We start from the raw sequence: 15,019 nt of genomic DNA, 5'->3' as shown, positions 1-15,019 counted from the left end.
TGATTATTTAAAAAAAAAAAAAATTAATTAAAATAAATAAAAAACCTTTAGTTCAGCATGGAGCGGGGTGAACACGGTCTCTCTCGCGCACTGATGCAGGGTTTGAAGCCTCAAACAGGGATGAGCAGGAAGGGAGTTTAACAGCTGGGTAAATCACTACAATCCTACAAAAATCCCACAGAAGGAAGGGCCGTAAAGTCCCTGGTGCTGATGTTTTACTCCTTATGCAGCTTGACAAGTTAGCGCTAGCTAGTTTACCTTTAGAACAGCAACTGAGAAAATCAAACTGAGCTTTGGCGCAATGTCTGGAGCTGAAGCAGAGAGAGCTGGTGCTGAGCAGAGCTCTCAGTAATGCCTAGTTCAGACTGCAGAATATTAGCCCCGATTTTGACTCGCCGACAGGTTTCCAGAAATCGCTGACAAATGAATGAAATCACAGGCAAATTGGTGCTCATGCACGTGAGTAACAATCACACAGTATGAACTATCAAAGACACGATTTGAGAAAATCGACGACATGAGATATTTGGCAGGCTCATTAAGATTATTTTTCTTAGCCAATTCGCAAATAATTTAACTTCTTTTAAGCAATCACTTAGTGTTTTTTTTTTCAGAAAACAAGACAATATCTAATGCTATTTCATGTGTCTAGTATGTATCTTGATATAAAATTATTTGGATTGAAAACAGGACAAAACTACTTTTATTTTTCTTCATTTTCTTCTTCTTCTTATTATTATTATTATAACAGCTCAGGGATGAGCTTTTTTGAATAAACGGGTTGGAAATTAATGTTTTTTTTTAAAATTACGATTCATCTATTAATCGAAAAAATAAATCGACCGATTGATCGATTTGTAAAATAATCGTTAGTTGCAGCCCTAGATTTGACTTTCACTGCATTTCAAACAACTTAAAATAACACAAAAAAAATAACTAAAGCAATCTCCATAGTACATGGAACAAGAGAGCTTCTCTTCCTAACTGAACAGTCCCATCAGATGATTCAAGTGTGCTCAGGTTTGGAAGACAAAAAAATGCAGTGTGAGTGCAGGCTAAGGGGAAGAGGGAACAATGACGCCTGGGAATGGTTCAACCGTGCGTAGTGTGAGTTACCACCTCAAGGTGGTAAATTGATCAATTTAAGATAATTTCAAAGTGATAAACCTGATATTCTACATATCTCTCATAAAAACAGGTTTTTAAGTTTCTCCTCAAATAGATGTCGTTCATGTATTAACTGCCTTAAATGTTTAAGAAACCCTGGAGTACTTTTAAGATGTTAACAGATTTGTGTTGAGCATCACTTAAGACAATGTTAGCACCTGTCAGCTTTAATTGAGGGGGAAACTGGATCATTTTGAGCTTTTGTCAGCTAATTTCATCTTCCGGTTTTAAAATCATTATTGAGGCTAGATCAAAAGCGCTATCTGCCTGCCCAGCGATGATGTGACGGTTTCTTGTTATTATTCATAGACTGAGTTTTTAGTCTTATCCTATGAGAAGACCCTGCTCCTTAATTATTCATGAGAGCACGTGCTTTATTACAATTTATTACAACCTCCCCAGTAGGGCTGTGCAATTAATGGAAAACCCGGTTTTGATTTCGGCTTCAAACGATAATGAAAAACCATTAATCCAGACAAACGATTATTCCAGCATATATTGCCCCCTTTTCAGTTGTACACATTTGTTGCTCTGCAAAGTTCAGTTCCACGTGAAAATGACTAAAAGTATGTACTGTAATGTAACTTTTGCAGCACGGGATGCGCATCATTCATATTTTTAAAAGCGCGAAAGAGCACATGCTCTTGTGTGTGTATACGCCACGCTTAGCCTCGCACAGGCTCGAAGACGAGCAGAGCACACAAATCTAACGCCATTTTAATGCGAGCGATTTAATGGTCAAATACATGCACATTTGTGTCAGAGTTTAGTGATTATTCATATTAACCCTCATTTGTGTAATAAACAAGGTGAGAAATCAAAAGACATGCAAAAGAGAAACCATATCGAAGCCGAACTATTCTTAAAGTGACAGCGCGCAATACTTGTGCCGCATGTTTTTAACATTAATCAAACAACAAAAGGAGAAAATCCCTCACTGCTTTTGACTGAAGGACTTTTATAGCTAAAGTTTTTTTTTCTTACAGTGAAAATGCTTAAGCACAGTTTAAACAAAATGGTTTTAATAATTCATTGCTAATAACTGATTTATTTTATCTTTGCTATGATGACAGTACATTATATTTTACTAGATATTTTTCAGGGTACTATTATTCAGCTTAAAGTCACATTTAAAGGCTTAATTAGTATAATTAGGCAAGTCAATGTATAACAGTTTTTTCTGCAGACAATCAAAAATAAATATTGCTTAAAGGGGCTTATGATATAGAGCTATTAAATTAGATTTCAAAATATTTAAACCTGATTTTATTCTAACCGAAATAAAACAAATAAGACTTCCTCCAGAAGAAAAAATATTATAGGAAATACTGTGAATTCCTCTTAAACATAATTTGGGAAATATTCATACATAAGAATATTCAAAGGAGGGCGAACATTTTTGATTTTAACTGATAATCATTTTGAATAATCGTGATTACAATTATGACCAAAATAAATTGCGATTATGATTTTTCCCATAATCGAGCAGCCCTACTCCCCAGTCTAGGGTTGGGAAGGAGTAATAAAGAAAGTGGTGGAGGTTTGGATGTAGATTTCCCTTCTACTGACTCACAAAAACAACAAGCTTAGCGTCAAAAAAATAAGCAAGCAAACATGTCTTCAGGAGGGGTCTAGGCCAACATAAAACATCCTAACTTCAATATTTCAATCTAACTAAACTAATAAATAAAAGAAAACAAAATACAATACCTCTTTCTGTTCTTACACAGGAGAAAACTAAGACAAAAGAAAATGGCAACCGCCTCCCTACAGCTTCCAACAAATTAACAATGAATTGAATATACAATAAATGAATCATTTTGCCACAAAGATAAAGAAAAGCTTTGACAGGTTAGGTATTAACTTATATGATTTGGCTAAACAAATTTCTGATGACAATGACATACCTATAAGGACAGACCTGCCAAGCAGTGAGACCATGCACGGCATGCAGTATTTGGGTGGTTGTGAAGAGTTTGTTTCAATGATCAGGGTTGCATGGCTTTCCACGCGATGCTGTCAGTACTGTCAGATACAGTCAGGCTGTTTGTGGGCAGCAAGCATTTTTGTCGGGAGAGCTGTACAAAAATTGGCCAATGCCGGACTTTGTCTTTTATCAAATTGAGTTCAGACACACCACCCATCCTTGCTGCCGTGTTCAATCAGGTTTAAAGCATGTTTCATGGCCCTTTAATACCAACTGAGCATAAATGCAAAACCCTAACAATGTTGATTATCTCCATCTTCAATGACCACTGTGTACTCATTTTGCTATGGTGTCTACCGAATAAAGCTCACATCATCTCAGACTGGTTTCTTGAACAGGACATGAGTTGACTAAACTCAAATGTCCTCCACAGTCACTGGATCCTAATTTATTGGAGCACCATTGGGGTGTGCTGGAGTGGGAAATTTCTATAATGGATGTGTGCAGTCGACAAATCTGGAGCGACTGTCTGATGCGATCATGTCAATATGGACCATAATAATCTCACAGAGTGTTTTTCATCTCTTTGCTGAATCAGTGTCATGAAAAAATAAAGTCAGATCTGAGAAGTATTTCTGAATATAAAATAATGGTCCATGAGTTGCATTGACTAAGAACAATGTTGTACAGCATGTATTAATAATCACAGTTGAACATTTACTGGTGAATAATTAAAATCAAAGGTTAAAAACACTAAAGACATTAAAAATGTGAACATGAAGAATATTTTTATTAACTAATGTCAACAAAGATGAATATATACTGTAATAAATAGGGGTGTAATGGATAACGGTTGATCCGTGATTCTTACAGATCACAACCAACAGTTTGCAACACATGTGACCCGTTGATTAGGTGAAAACTATTTTTTAAACTTGTAGATTAATCTTAAATTTGTAACGATCACAGAGAGATTGCCTCACACGTCATTCAAATCACATGTATGAAAGCATTTAGGCTTTCCTGTTAAATATACTGATGGCGGAAGTTGTGGTAGGTTATTCGAGATGTGATGGGTTTCTTAGGTTAGTAAAGGTGCTTTCTGTCACTATTTGTTTAGCCTGCATTAATGCATTCAGTGTAAGCTGCACAATTAATCGTTAAAAGATTGAGATCTCAACACCCACGCAACAAATTATAAATGGTGATTTGCATACGTCGTCAATCTTTCAAATTGCTGCACTCAAATCTGTATTTGAGAAATGAAAAAATCAAGAAAGAGATTCAGTCTTTAGTCTTTTGAGTTAGTTATGAAGTAACAAACAGTCATACAACTTTAGATAAAAACAGGTGATGTTTATGGCAAAGATTAAAATCACCATCATATGCATTTAACTTGAAGCTCAAAAATGAAAGTATCAGGCAGCAATTACATTATTTACCCAATAGGTGGCGACAACCAGACATCAAAAAACGCCACTGAATCATTCTTCAAAAATGACTCCTCTAACCATGAAACAAGTAGTTTTATTAGCAAATAACAATCTTTTATTGAAAATTAGACTAAAAGTAAATATGGGTTGTACAAATTCTAATGTTAGACTTACTACATTTAGCGTCATAAGCAACAGTAGTAGTATCAGTGAATTTTTACACAGTCCACTAAAGGAGGTCGAGCCTTCTCATTTATGGCTCCCAAACTCTGGAATAGCTGCTGTGGTGGTCATGGAGGAGTGGAGAGCATGAGACTGATTCCTGTGAGGCTCCAGGAACAGACAAGTCTTCACTGAGGTCCAGCATTCGCCAGCCTCCAGCGCCTAGACTGCAGCTCTGCACAAGACGTTTGGCCAGTGGAGAAATGGTTGTGCCCATCTGAGCCTGGTTTCTCTCTTGGTTTTTTAATTCTTCACTTTCGCCAATTGGTGAAGTTTTTTCCTCACCGCTGTCACCACTGGCTTGCATGGTTCAGGATCTGTAGAGCTGCGCATCGATGGATTTGCTCTTCAGTGTTTGAATTCTCAGTAGTGATTATTAAACTACACTTAACTTAAACTCTGAAAACTGAACTACACCGTTTCAATTGGCTATGATCTTATATGTGAAGCTGCTTTGACACGATCTACATTGTAAAAGCGCTAAACAAATAAAGGTGAATATAAGTACTGAATATTTTACTGTTTTATTTATTTTTTTAATTACAGGTTCTCAGATTATTATTATTATTAAAATGACAGGTTTGTTCAAATCAAAAGGTTTCTTGCACACCTGTTTTTGTAATACATGTCAAGCAAATTAAATTAGTTTCCCCCCCTTTTTGTCTGATCTGAAAAATGGATTGATCCGTAACAAAAAAAAAACTATCCGAATTGTGAAATTTGTGATCCGTTACACCATTAGCAATAAATGTAGTTCACTGGTTGTTCATTTTCGTAAATATATTAACTAATAAACCCTTAAAGCATTTCCAAGAAATCTTACAATAAAATCGATATAGAGACACATTTATATTTGCTCAAAAAAGCAAAATCCAGTCATGCATCATTTTTTTGGTGTAGTTTTTGATTTGAATCAGAGTCAGACTCAGAACATGCCATTGAAAGCATAGACCACAAACACACAAACATTGATGTGTGTGTGTGTGTGTGTGTGTGTGTGTGTGGCCTATGCTTTCAATGGTGCACACACAAACATCCTCAGGCAACTGCAAAGCAACCTGCCTCCTCTTACAATATTAACAATGACAGACGAACACAAGACTGAGAAAGGCAGAGCGCAGCACATGCACAGCAAAAAACACAGCACAAACAACTGAAGACGTCACCATGAGGAGGAGATCGAGCTAGATCCACTTGCACGACAGGACTGTTTGCTACAGCATTTTTGGTGTACGCAGTTGGGTTATGCGAGATAATTTCAGATCTTTATCAAAACCTTTTATCATTGGATTTCTCTGAAGTCCAGTGAGCATATTTATCTCATCATATCACAGACGTCAAGTAACTGTTGACAGAAAACCCAAATAATGCAGCATCAGTAAGACTGGGAACAAGGGAGAATTTGATGGAGTCTTTCAAATATTACAGCAGCATATAAAAATCTTTGTATAATTGTAGGATTTTACTATGACAATTGAATGAATCTATACAACCCAATTGGATGGAGCTATAACTGTTAACACAACAAGACCGTTGGTTCAAATTGACAGTGCACACTTCATCTAAAAGCGGGTGTACACAGTGCAAATTCCTATGGTTGGAAGATCTATGGACATGCTACAAGTGCGTTTATGTGAAAATCATTAGAACGCAGTGATACACGACACGATTTAATGACCTGGAGAAATCCCATGAAATTCTGTGCCATTGAATTTGCTTTCAGAGCCACACTTTCTTTTGCTCGTCTTTCTCATTCTCTCTCTCTGTCATGAGAGCTTAATAATGATATAAGCCATGAACCTTTGCTACACAGAGGTTATTTTTCAGCACTGAGAAACTAGGGCAAAAGGTCACCCCATGTGGTGTGTGTGTGTGAATTATAAACACTAGTCCACAGTAAACTATCATTTCTGACAGCTCTGTCATGCATGACTCAACATACAGGGCTCAGTCAGTACGTTTACGTGGACATTCATACTCTGATTTTATTAGGATTATTCATTTATAATTCATAATCTAATATAATTTGATTACTGACATTCTAATACAAACCTATCCCCACACTCACAGTAATCTGCATTATAATAATGTCTACACTACCTGACAAAAGTCTTGTCGCCCATCCAAATTTTAGGAACAACAAATAATAACTTGACTTCTAGTTGATCATTTGGTATCAGAAGTGGTTTATTTGAAAGGCAAAGGCCTCTAGATTACGCTTATTTTACCCAAATAAAATATGATCATGTCTTGATTTTTAAATATTTAATCAGGAAAGTAAGGTCTGACTTTGCTAAAACAAAAGTCTTGTCACTTAACAGAAATAATGCCCAGTATAGAATATAAAGTCATGCTGCAGTGAAAAAAGAAAAATCTTCCAATGGCTCCTAGATCGTACCCCAGACATGCTCAATAATGTTCATTTCTGGTGACTGGGCTGGCCAATCCTGGAGCACCTTGACCTTCTTTGATTTCAGGAACTTTGATGTGGAGGCTGAGGTATGATTAGGAGCGCTATCCTGCTGAAAAATCTGCCTCTCCTGTGGTTTGTAACGTACTGAGCAGCACAAATGACTTGATACCTCAGGCTGTTGATGTTGCCATCCACTCTGCAGATCTCTTGCACACCACAATACTGAATGTAACCCCAAACCATGATTTTTCCTTCACCAAACTTGAAAAATTTGTGAATTTTGTGATGATTGGGATGCAGTTCAACATGATTTATCTGGAAAAAAAAAAAAAAAAAAAAAGACCTTCTGCCACTTTTTTTTTAAATGATCAACTAGCAGTTAAGTTATTATTTGTTGCTCTTACAACTGGAGTTGACAACAATTGTACATCTACCTCAACCAAAAACCCATCCTCATAGTAACCTGATGTGTTTTATTAGCATCTACACCAACCGCAACCCTAAACCCAACCTCACAGTAGCTAGTTGTGTTTTGTTTTATACCTATTGCCTGACCAATGGGCCAATACAGTCAAAATATAATACGTTTTCAAAACAAAACCTGTGACGTTCAAGCCTATGGGCTGTGAGTGGGTGTGGCGCTTCCGTTTATTGGCTGTGTGTGCGTGTTGTCCCAGCCTGTCAGCGATGAGTGCGTGCGTATCAGTTACAGGTTGGAGATACATGATTGGTACACAGGTGCCGCTTGTTGGGACGTGGATATAAACAGCGTTTGGTGTGCTCATGATGGCGCTGGGATTCTAAGCGATCACCTTGGCATTGAGCTTGATTAAGCTCAGTTGACAGTGCTCCTTTCCATTTGCAGCTTAAAAGCTGGCTGTAACACAACCCAAGGAGATTTTCTTTTTTGACATAAGAAAATCATCTGAGATGTTATTATTCACACTTTATCTATTTTATGTTATGAGTGGAAGTATCCTTACATACTAGAGCTGTGAACCTACACTAGTCTCATGGTTCGGTTACGATTATCATGCCATCGATTCGGTTCAATACGATATTTCAGTGCATCACGGTGCATTGACGGTGCTTTCCATACACAGTTTTATATTTTCTGCACAGCAGCAGTTCTTGTATTAAAATGTATGAATATATTAATATTTATATATTATTTTTAATACAATTGTCATTTAATACAAACAGTCAGATATATGTCAGATATATAAACTGTAACTTTAAACAAAAAGAGCATTAAGCAAATAATATAAACAAATATAAATATCCAGCTCAATTTCTGATCTATGTCTAGTTCTTTTACACCCCTTTGATTGGTCACACCCTCAACAAAAACGGTTGCGATTGGCTCTTGCGCGCTGCACTCTTCACAGATGAGTGACACTGATAAGCGGCAGGCGGCGATCTCACAGCTGATGTATGATAGACACAGTGGAGAAAACTCTGCAGACACGCGCTCGTTTCTTTACCCAGAAGTAACGCTGTAAAACGGCCGAGAGGAGAAGAAAAGCCACGCCAGCAGGTCAAATGGGCCACTGTGTGTGTGTGTGTGTGTGTGTGTGAGTGTGTGTAAGTGTGTGTGTGAGAGAGAGAGAGAGAGAGAGAGAGAAATGGAGTACTTTCATTGTCTCGATCTCAGTGAAATAGGGGCTTTTGTTGTATATGTCAGTGAAAGACTGATCCAGCAAACACACACAGTGAAATTGTGCACAGTTTATGAGTTTTAAGTAGTTACAGCGTTGTAAATACTCACTTATCGCCTTCCTCGCGACCATACCATATGACCATATGAGGTAAATGACGTCAGTAATAACTGGTTATGATTATTACTGAACCGATACCGAACTGTCCACGTCTGCATCGCGGTGCACCGAAGAAACGATTAATTTTGACACCCCTATTACATACTTTGTTTAGTATAATTAGAGTATGATTAAAAAAATTACAAAAGTTTGCGGTGGAGTTTTTAGGGTAATTTCTCAAAGTAATATAAATAAACTATTTTTGTTTTAAAATATTTGACCTACATTTGTGTTTGTGTACAGAATCATTAATAGAATTACAGTATCATAGTTGTGCCTAAATACAAATTTATATTTAAATCCAAAACTAAGAAAACTAAATCCAGCACTGCGAATGATTTACAGCTCATAAACGCTGAACATGGGCTTCTAATCTGCATGTACAGTTTACTAATCCATAACTACAGCCGATTCAGTTCTCGTGGCCGGTGGCACAGAGGGGGCTCTGTAAACATACTAAAATAGCACAGGGATATTTCTGGAGGCTGTGTGTTTGTACTGTAGCTCCAGTCTTGTAAGTGATCAGCAGAAGCTCATCTAAAAACAGTCCTGTTAATTTCACCTAGAGGTTCATTAAAGCATCATAAAGTAAAATCAAAGTGTTCCCATGCATGTCGACAGCCAGTAATCACTAGTTAACTGCATTTCTCAAGAAGATTACAGTACAAATTCAGGATGCTCCAAAAAATGATTCAAATTAAGGGTTGAGATTATGACGAGCCGTCGGTTATATTTTAAGGGGCAGTACTCACTCCGGCAAGGGATTGCTGGATAGTCTGTCGGGCTTTAGCAATGTCCTGCAGGATGGCACTAGCATCTCTCTCCTGGAAGGGTACAGCGGGGTAAAAAGGCCCATGTCAAACAAACTAGCAAGAGGCAGAAAGAGTGTGAGCGTGCAAGCAAGCAAACAAACACAGGTGCATACAGAAGAGCTGTCAGTGCGGAAAAAGAAAAAAGCAGACACCTGGAAAAACAGATGATAGACAGACATACAGGAGCTGTGTAAACATGAATTCACACCTCACCATTAGGGTTCAGTCATACACATTCATAGAGTAAACGGCATTGCGATGCAGACGGAGAAGATTTGGTATCAGTTCAATAACAGACCATAACCAATTACGATCTGCTGATGGTTTTCTGACATACTTTGGTACACGTGCATGCGAATAGCATATAATTGCAAGGAAAGCAAGATGCATGGTCGAGAAATTAAAAATGCTCCAATACATGTTGCTACTTGTTTGAGTTTGTTGGAAGAGTCTTACGCTGTAATTGAAGGTACATTAGCACCAAAGAACCCACTGTCACTGCTAAAGGCTGATTTATACTTCTGCATCTAGTGATCACCATAACTTAATGATACTTAACATGGCGAGCAAAAAAATAAAACAAATAAAAATAAATAAATAAACGCAGCACAAAACAGTCATAATTCCATCTGTTTAATGCTACGAATATTTGGATCACACATAAACAGAAAAAAACAGAGACAAGACTCGACAAAAAGGACTGCCCGATCCAGCATGCAAGACTTTCAGGACAGTTGACAGGATCGTTACTGGCCTGATCACTAAATTTTTTTCACTATGACTGTTGTCAATTGCATGCAAATAGGATGCTTTCAGACCAAGACATTTGTTTCGGAAGCTGTCTCGTTTGCACAGTTAGCGCGGTTTTTTTGGTATATGTGAATGTTATCCTGTTCTTCCTTAGGAAAATGGACAGAAATACTATAAGTTGGTGTTAAAATAAAACAAACATTTTTGCGTTTGTGCATTATATATATATATATATATATATATATATATATATATATATATATATATATATATATATATATATATATATATATATGTGTGTGTGTGTATGTATATATACAAGCATAGGCCACACACACACACACACACACACACACACACACACACACACACACACACACACACACACACACACACACACACACACACACACACACACACACACACACACACACACACACACACACACACACACACACACACACACACACACACACGAGTTCAGATGCAAAACCCTCTGAATCCAAAAGACCTCTTGTAAACAAGCATTTTCTATCAGGCTCCTCTGATTAGGTTCAGAAGTTTCATTTTATATGCAATGAAATATTCAAAAATGTCACTTAAGACAATTCTTTGTTTAACCAGGTAGATTTTCTGTCGAGTCAAAACCAGCTGAATCCACTTGTGCTTTTTATGCAAAACCCTCTAAATCCACCTATTGGAACAAGACGACATCTTCAGTGGTTTTCAACTAATTACACTATTATAAATTTAACCAAACAAAACATCATTCAGACCCCCAGAAATTTTAAATATTTAAATCCATCAAGTATCTGTCAATCCGTCAAGCGGTGCATTCCGCTGTGATAAACCAGGGACAAAGCAGAAGGAAAATGAATGAATGAAATCTGTAAAGTGTATTAATTAATAACTTTAAAACCAACATTAATAAAATCTGAACAATCCGTTGTCATTTCTGATATTTGTTATTTTGATTTCTATCAATCTATCTAAATATGTGTGTGTGTGTGTGTGTGTGTGTGCACGCACAAGCAAAAATTTGCATTTGATTTTAACACCAACTTTGACAAAATCAGATAGTAATTCAAATTGTTACATTACAATTGTATTTTTTTTGTGTTTGTTTCAAGTCATGCTGAATAAGTAGTGTATGTATACAAATACGTTTGACTTTTGACATTTAAAATACGTGGCTAAGAAAAAGCTATACACCTACAGTTGAAAAATGGATTGATTTTTTTTAAAGGATTTGTAGCACCCCATGTTTTACGGTTTATAGCTGTTGTTAAAGGGAAGAAAACACAAAGCATATGCAAGATCTGTCTCTTTCTGTATGAGAGATCATGTAAGTTACAGATGTATTTTCTTTTGAAAACTACTAGCTTCTTTATTTTTGGTGGGGCCAATCTGAAAAATCTAAAAAAATCTGAACCACTGGCCCAATCTGGGAAAATCTATTTGTTGACTTCTGCCATTTAGACTTTGCATTTTAAATTATTCTTTAATTGCACTTGACTTGCAAGTTAGAAACTGTATAAAAGCACACAAATGCACTGAAAGTTATAGGTAGCATGGATTGTTATGGGTCAATGATGCTACCATGCAGGACAAATCCCTAAATTTCTCCCTTCTGGCTTCTCTCTCCCTCTCGGTCTCTCTGAAGGAATTCTGCCAAAGCACAGCGGGTCTGTCTCCTTGTCGGTTAGTAATGCTAAACCATATTGTACAACAATTATTCATATTTTTGGCAACAAAAAAAAAGGAATTATTTAGCTCGTGACTTGATGGTCAGTGGGAGATAGTAATGTTTTACCCACCATGGGGTTGTTCCCCTAATAGTGTATGGCAGATGACTTCCCCATTGCAGTGCATTCATACTTCTGCAATTTGTCTTCTGTTGCTCTGACAATCATACTTCCAAGCAGTCGGGATATTATGTTGCTCTGTGTTGAGTTTCTTCATGGGTGTGATGTGTACACTGTAAAAGCGGGCAAAGCTAACGGACTGTAAAAGTAGCTAATAATAGCTCATTCAGAGGCGAGAATCAGCAGACAAGCAACATCTTTAATCATAAATAAAAAAAAAAAGGTATGTAGAGCTGGACGATATGGCAAAAATTTATATCACAACATATTTCTTAATTTCGGTCGATACAATATAATTCTGATATCAAAATGGACAATATTAAAGAGACAGGATAAAAAGAACACTCACAATAGATGTCTGTACCTACAAATATATAGACATAGTTCATGGGGGTTAGCTTGACCAACGTGATGAACAAAAACTTTTTGTGATGAACTTTTTTTATGCTGAATTTAACAATCAAAATAGTACCAACATCTCACATTTATAACATGCACATCGTGTAAAAAAAAAAAAAAAAAAAAAAAAAAAAAATATATATATATATATATATATATATATATATATATAATAAAACAAAACAAAAAGAGTATAGGCTACATTAATATTTGCAAAAGAAAAAGAGTTGTTTGAGTATATTCAGAATTCTGGTTGATTTTCATCTTGATTGTCCTTTTAGGGTTCTATCTGTATTTATATTTATGTATAATTACCCGATTAAGTTAAACAGTTTAACATAAAATAGTTTTTATATATTTTATAGTCTATTTATATCGAGTAATATTTTATTTAACAAACTTTTATTATTTGACAGAGTTAATACCTCTATTAATCACATTCTTTCTTTCATCAGCTTTGCAATAACCTGATTCCTGATAAACATGTTTGTCGCTTTAATTTTGTAAGTTTGCTCGAGTGCTATCCGCTTGTTAGGTGTTGACGTGTTTGTGACGTATGTAATACTGTTTCCGGGTCCAAGCCGCCATTCATTTGAGTGGAGAAATCATTCGTTTATGATCGCGTTTTATTCTATCACACATTAAAGTTAATTTTACATGAAGTCATAGTGTACACAACAAACACCAACATTTTTACAATTTATAAAACAATGAATAACTTTCTGGTCATCGGATATTAGGCATGGACATATATACTCGATGACTTTCGAGAGTATTAAATCGCTTTGTAAACGTTTATTATTACCATTTCATGAATCTCCCCATTCAGTTGAATAGAGAGCTTGGACCCGAAAGCCGCTCCGCGTGACGTCACACTTAACAAGCGGATACCAACATGCAGCGAGTTTGTGTGTGTGTGTGTGTGTGTGTGTGTGTAAATTTGGCTGTTTATGCGAGGATCAAGTATATGCAAGGATCGAGTTTATATGGCTGTATGTGGGTATGTGGGTGTATGCATGCATCAAGTTTATATATGCGCAAGTTTCATACGTTTTGAACATAGTATAGGTTTATATGCGAGTAATTTATAGGTGTATATGCACGTGTTGATAAGCGAAGTTTTATTTAAATCCTACACGGCACCTCATAGCTATCTGTGTTTGGTGTTGGGTAGGCGGATGGTAAGGCGACAGGTTGGTTTAAACCTTTATGATGCCTCATCTTCTGACTCTCAGTATGTTCTATCGAGCGGAACAGATGTAATGTGTTCAAGCTGCTAGTCGGCACCACTCTCCTGCACATTTTTTTATTTTATTTTTTAAAGATTTATTTTTGGCCTTTTTGCCTTTATTAGATAGGACAGTAGTGAGATAGGAAGCGAAGTGGGAGAGAGAGAGGGGGTAGGGTAGGGAAAATGTCGTCGAGCCAGGATTCGAGCACGCGACGACCTGACGTGCAATTGCACCATTTGTCGATCGCGCTAACCACTAGGCTATTGCACCGACTCCCCCGCTCATTTTGCAGAGCACCAAAACTACAAGTTTTTCAGAACTTCAGCCGAACAACTTCCACATTACTGCATTCATCACTCTCTTATCAACTAATTCGTCTCAAACTCTAGAGGGACCGCGGCTGAAGGCACAGAGTATGCGAACAGGCAAAGGCCTTGCTGGACCATCTGTTTGCACTTTATACAGAAGTATAAACTGGCCTTAAGGGCCAAAGATCTCTCCCACTGAGCAAAAGAACAACGCAAAGGTAAAATTTAAGCTTCTGTTCATTTTTCTGACTGCTTGTATTTGATGACAACATTGTACACGTGTGAAATAAAATTGAAAAATGAAGATGCAGTGCATTATCAATACATCATGATAATGGATTGAACCAAATCGATGACATAAACGTGATCAAACCGAACAGTGAGACCATGTAGGTTCACACCCCTACTCGTTCATTAAGACAGCTACTTATTAAACTGCCAGTACGTCTGTCACAACCAAAGTTAAAATTTACACCCTGAAACAGTGTCAGTGGGGTTAAAACTCTACATACAGGCCTCTAGATGGCAGTACCTGAGATGTCTGTGGGATGCCGTTGGCGCCCTCGTAGAAGCATCTTTCAGCCTCGTCGTATCTGGACTTGTCAAACCAGATGTTCTCCTGGGCGAGTCCCTGAAGTCCACTCATTGTGATGCTAAGAACATAGAAAAATGAG

At 37.0% G+C, this 15,019-nt stretch overlaps 2 protein-coding genes and 1 long non-coding RNA gene across 13 annotated transcripts in view; 1 reads left to right on the top strand and 2 right to left on the bottom strand.

Annotated features, from left to right (window-relative positions):
* Positions 1-15,019, bottom strand: part of adcyap1r1a (ADCYAP receptor type Ia) — a 375,079-nt gene that overhangs the window by 171,009 nt on the left and 189,051 nt on the right. The window lies entirely within an intron of this gene.
* eef1da (eukaryotic translation elongation factor 1 delta a (guanine nucleotide exchange protein)) overlaps positions 1-15,019 on the bottom strand; it is a 34,022-nt gene that overhangs the window by 8,822 nt on the left and 10,181 nt on the right. For 5 of the 10 annotated variants that reach the window (XR_015477875.1, XM_087239802.1, XM_087239804.1 and 2 more), the window contains 1 exon segment: positions 14,878-14,998. Coding sequence is in view for 9 of the 10 variants with exons in the window: in XM_087239802.1 (XP_087095928.1) it covers positions 14,878-14,998 (121 nt within the window). In the remaining variant the exon portion in view is untranslated. 10 annotated transcript variants of the gene reach the window in all.
* On the top strand, positions 612-5,539 carry LOC147837256 (uncharacterized). The gene is made up of 3 exons (XR_015479063.1): positions 612-1,090; positions 1,199-4,345; positions 4,390-5,539. It is a non-coding gene; the product is annotated as an uncharacterized LOC147837256 (long non-coding RNA).

Source organism: Danio rerio, chromosome 2 (genome assembly GCF_052040795.2).
Source record: "Danio rerio strain M-AB ecotype USA chromosome 2, GRCz13ab, whole genome shotgun sequence".
Classification (NCBI taxonomy): Eukaryota; Metazoa; Chordata; class Actinopteri; order Cypriniformes; family Danionidae; genus Danio; species Danio rerio.
Note: the sequence above shows the minus strand (reverse complement) of the source record. Positions and strands in the feature narration are given on the sequence as shown.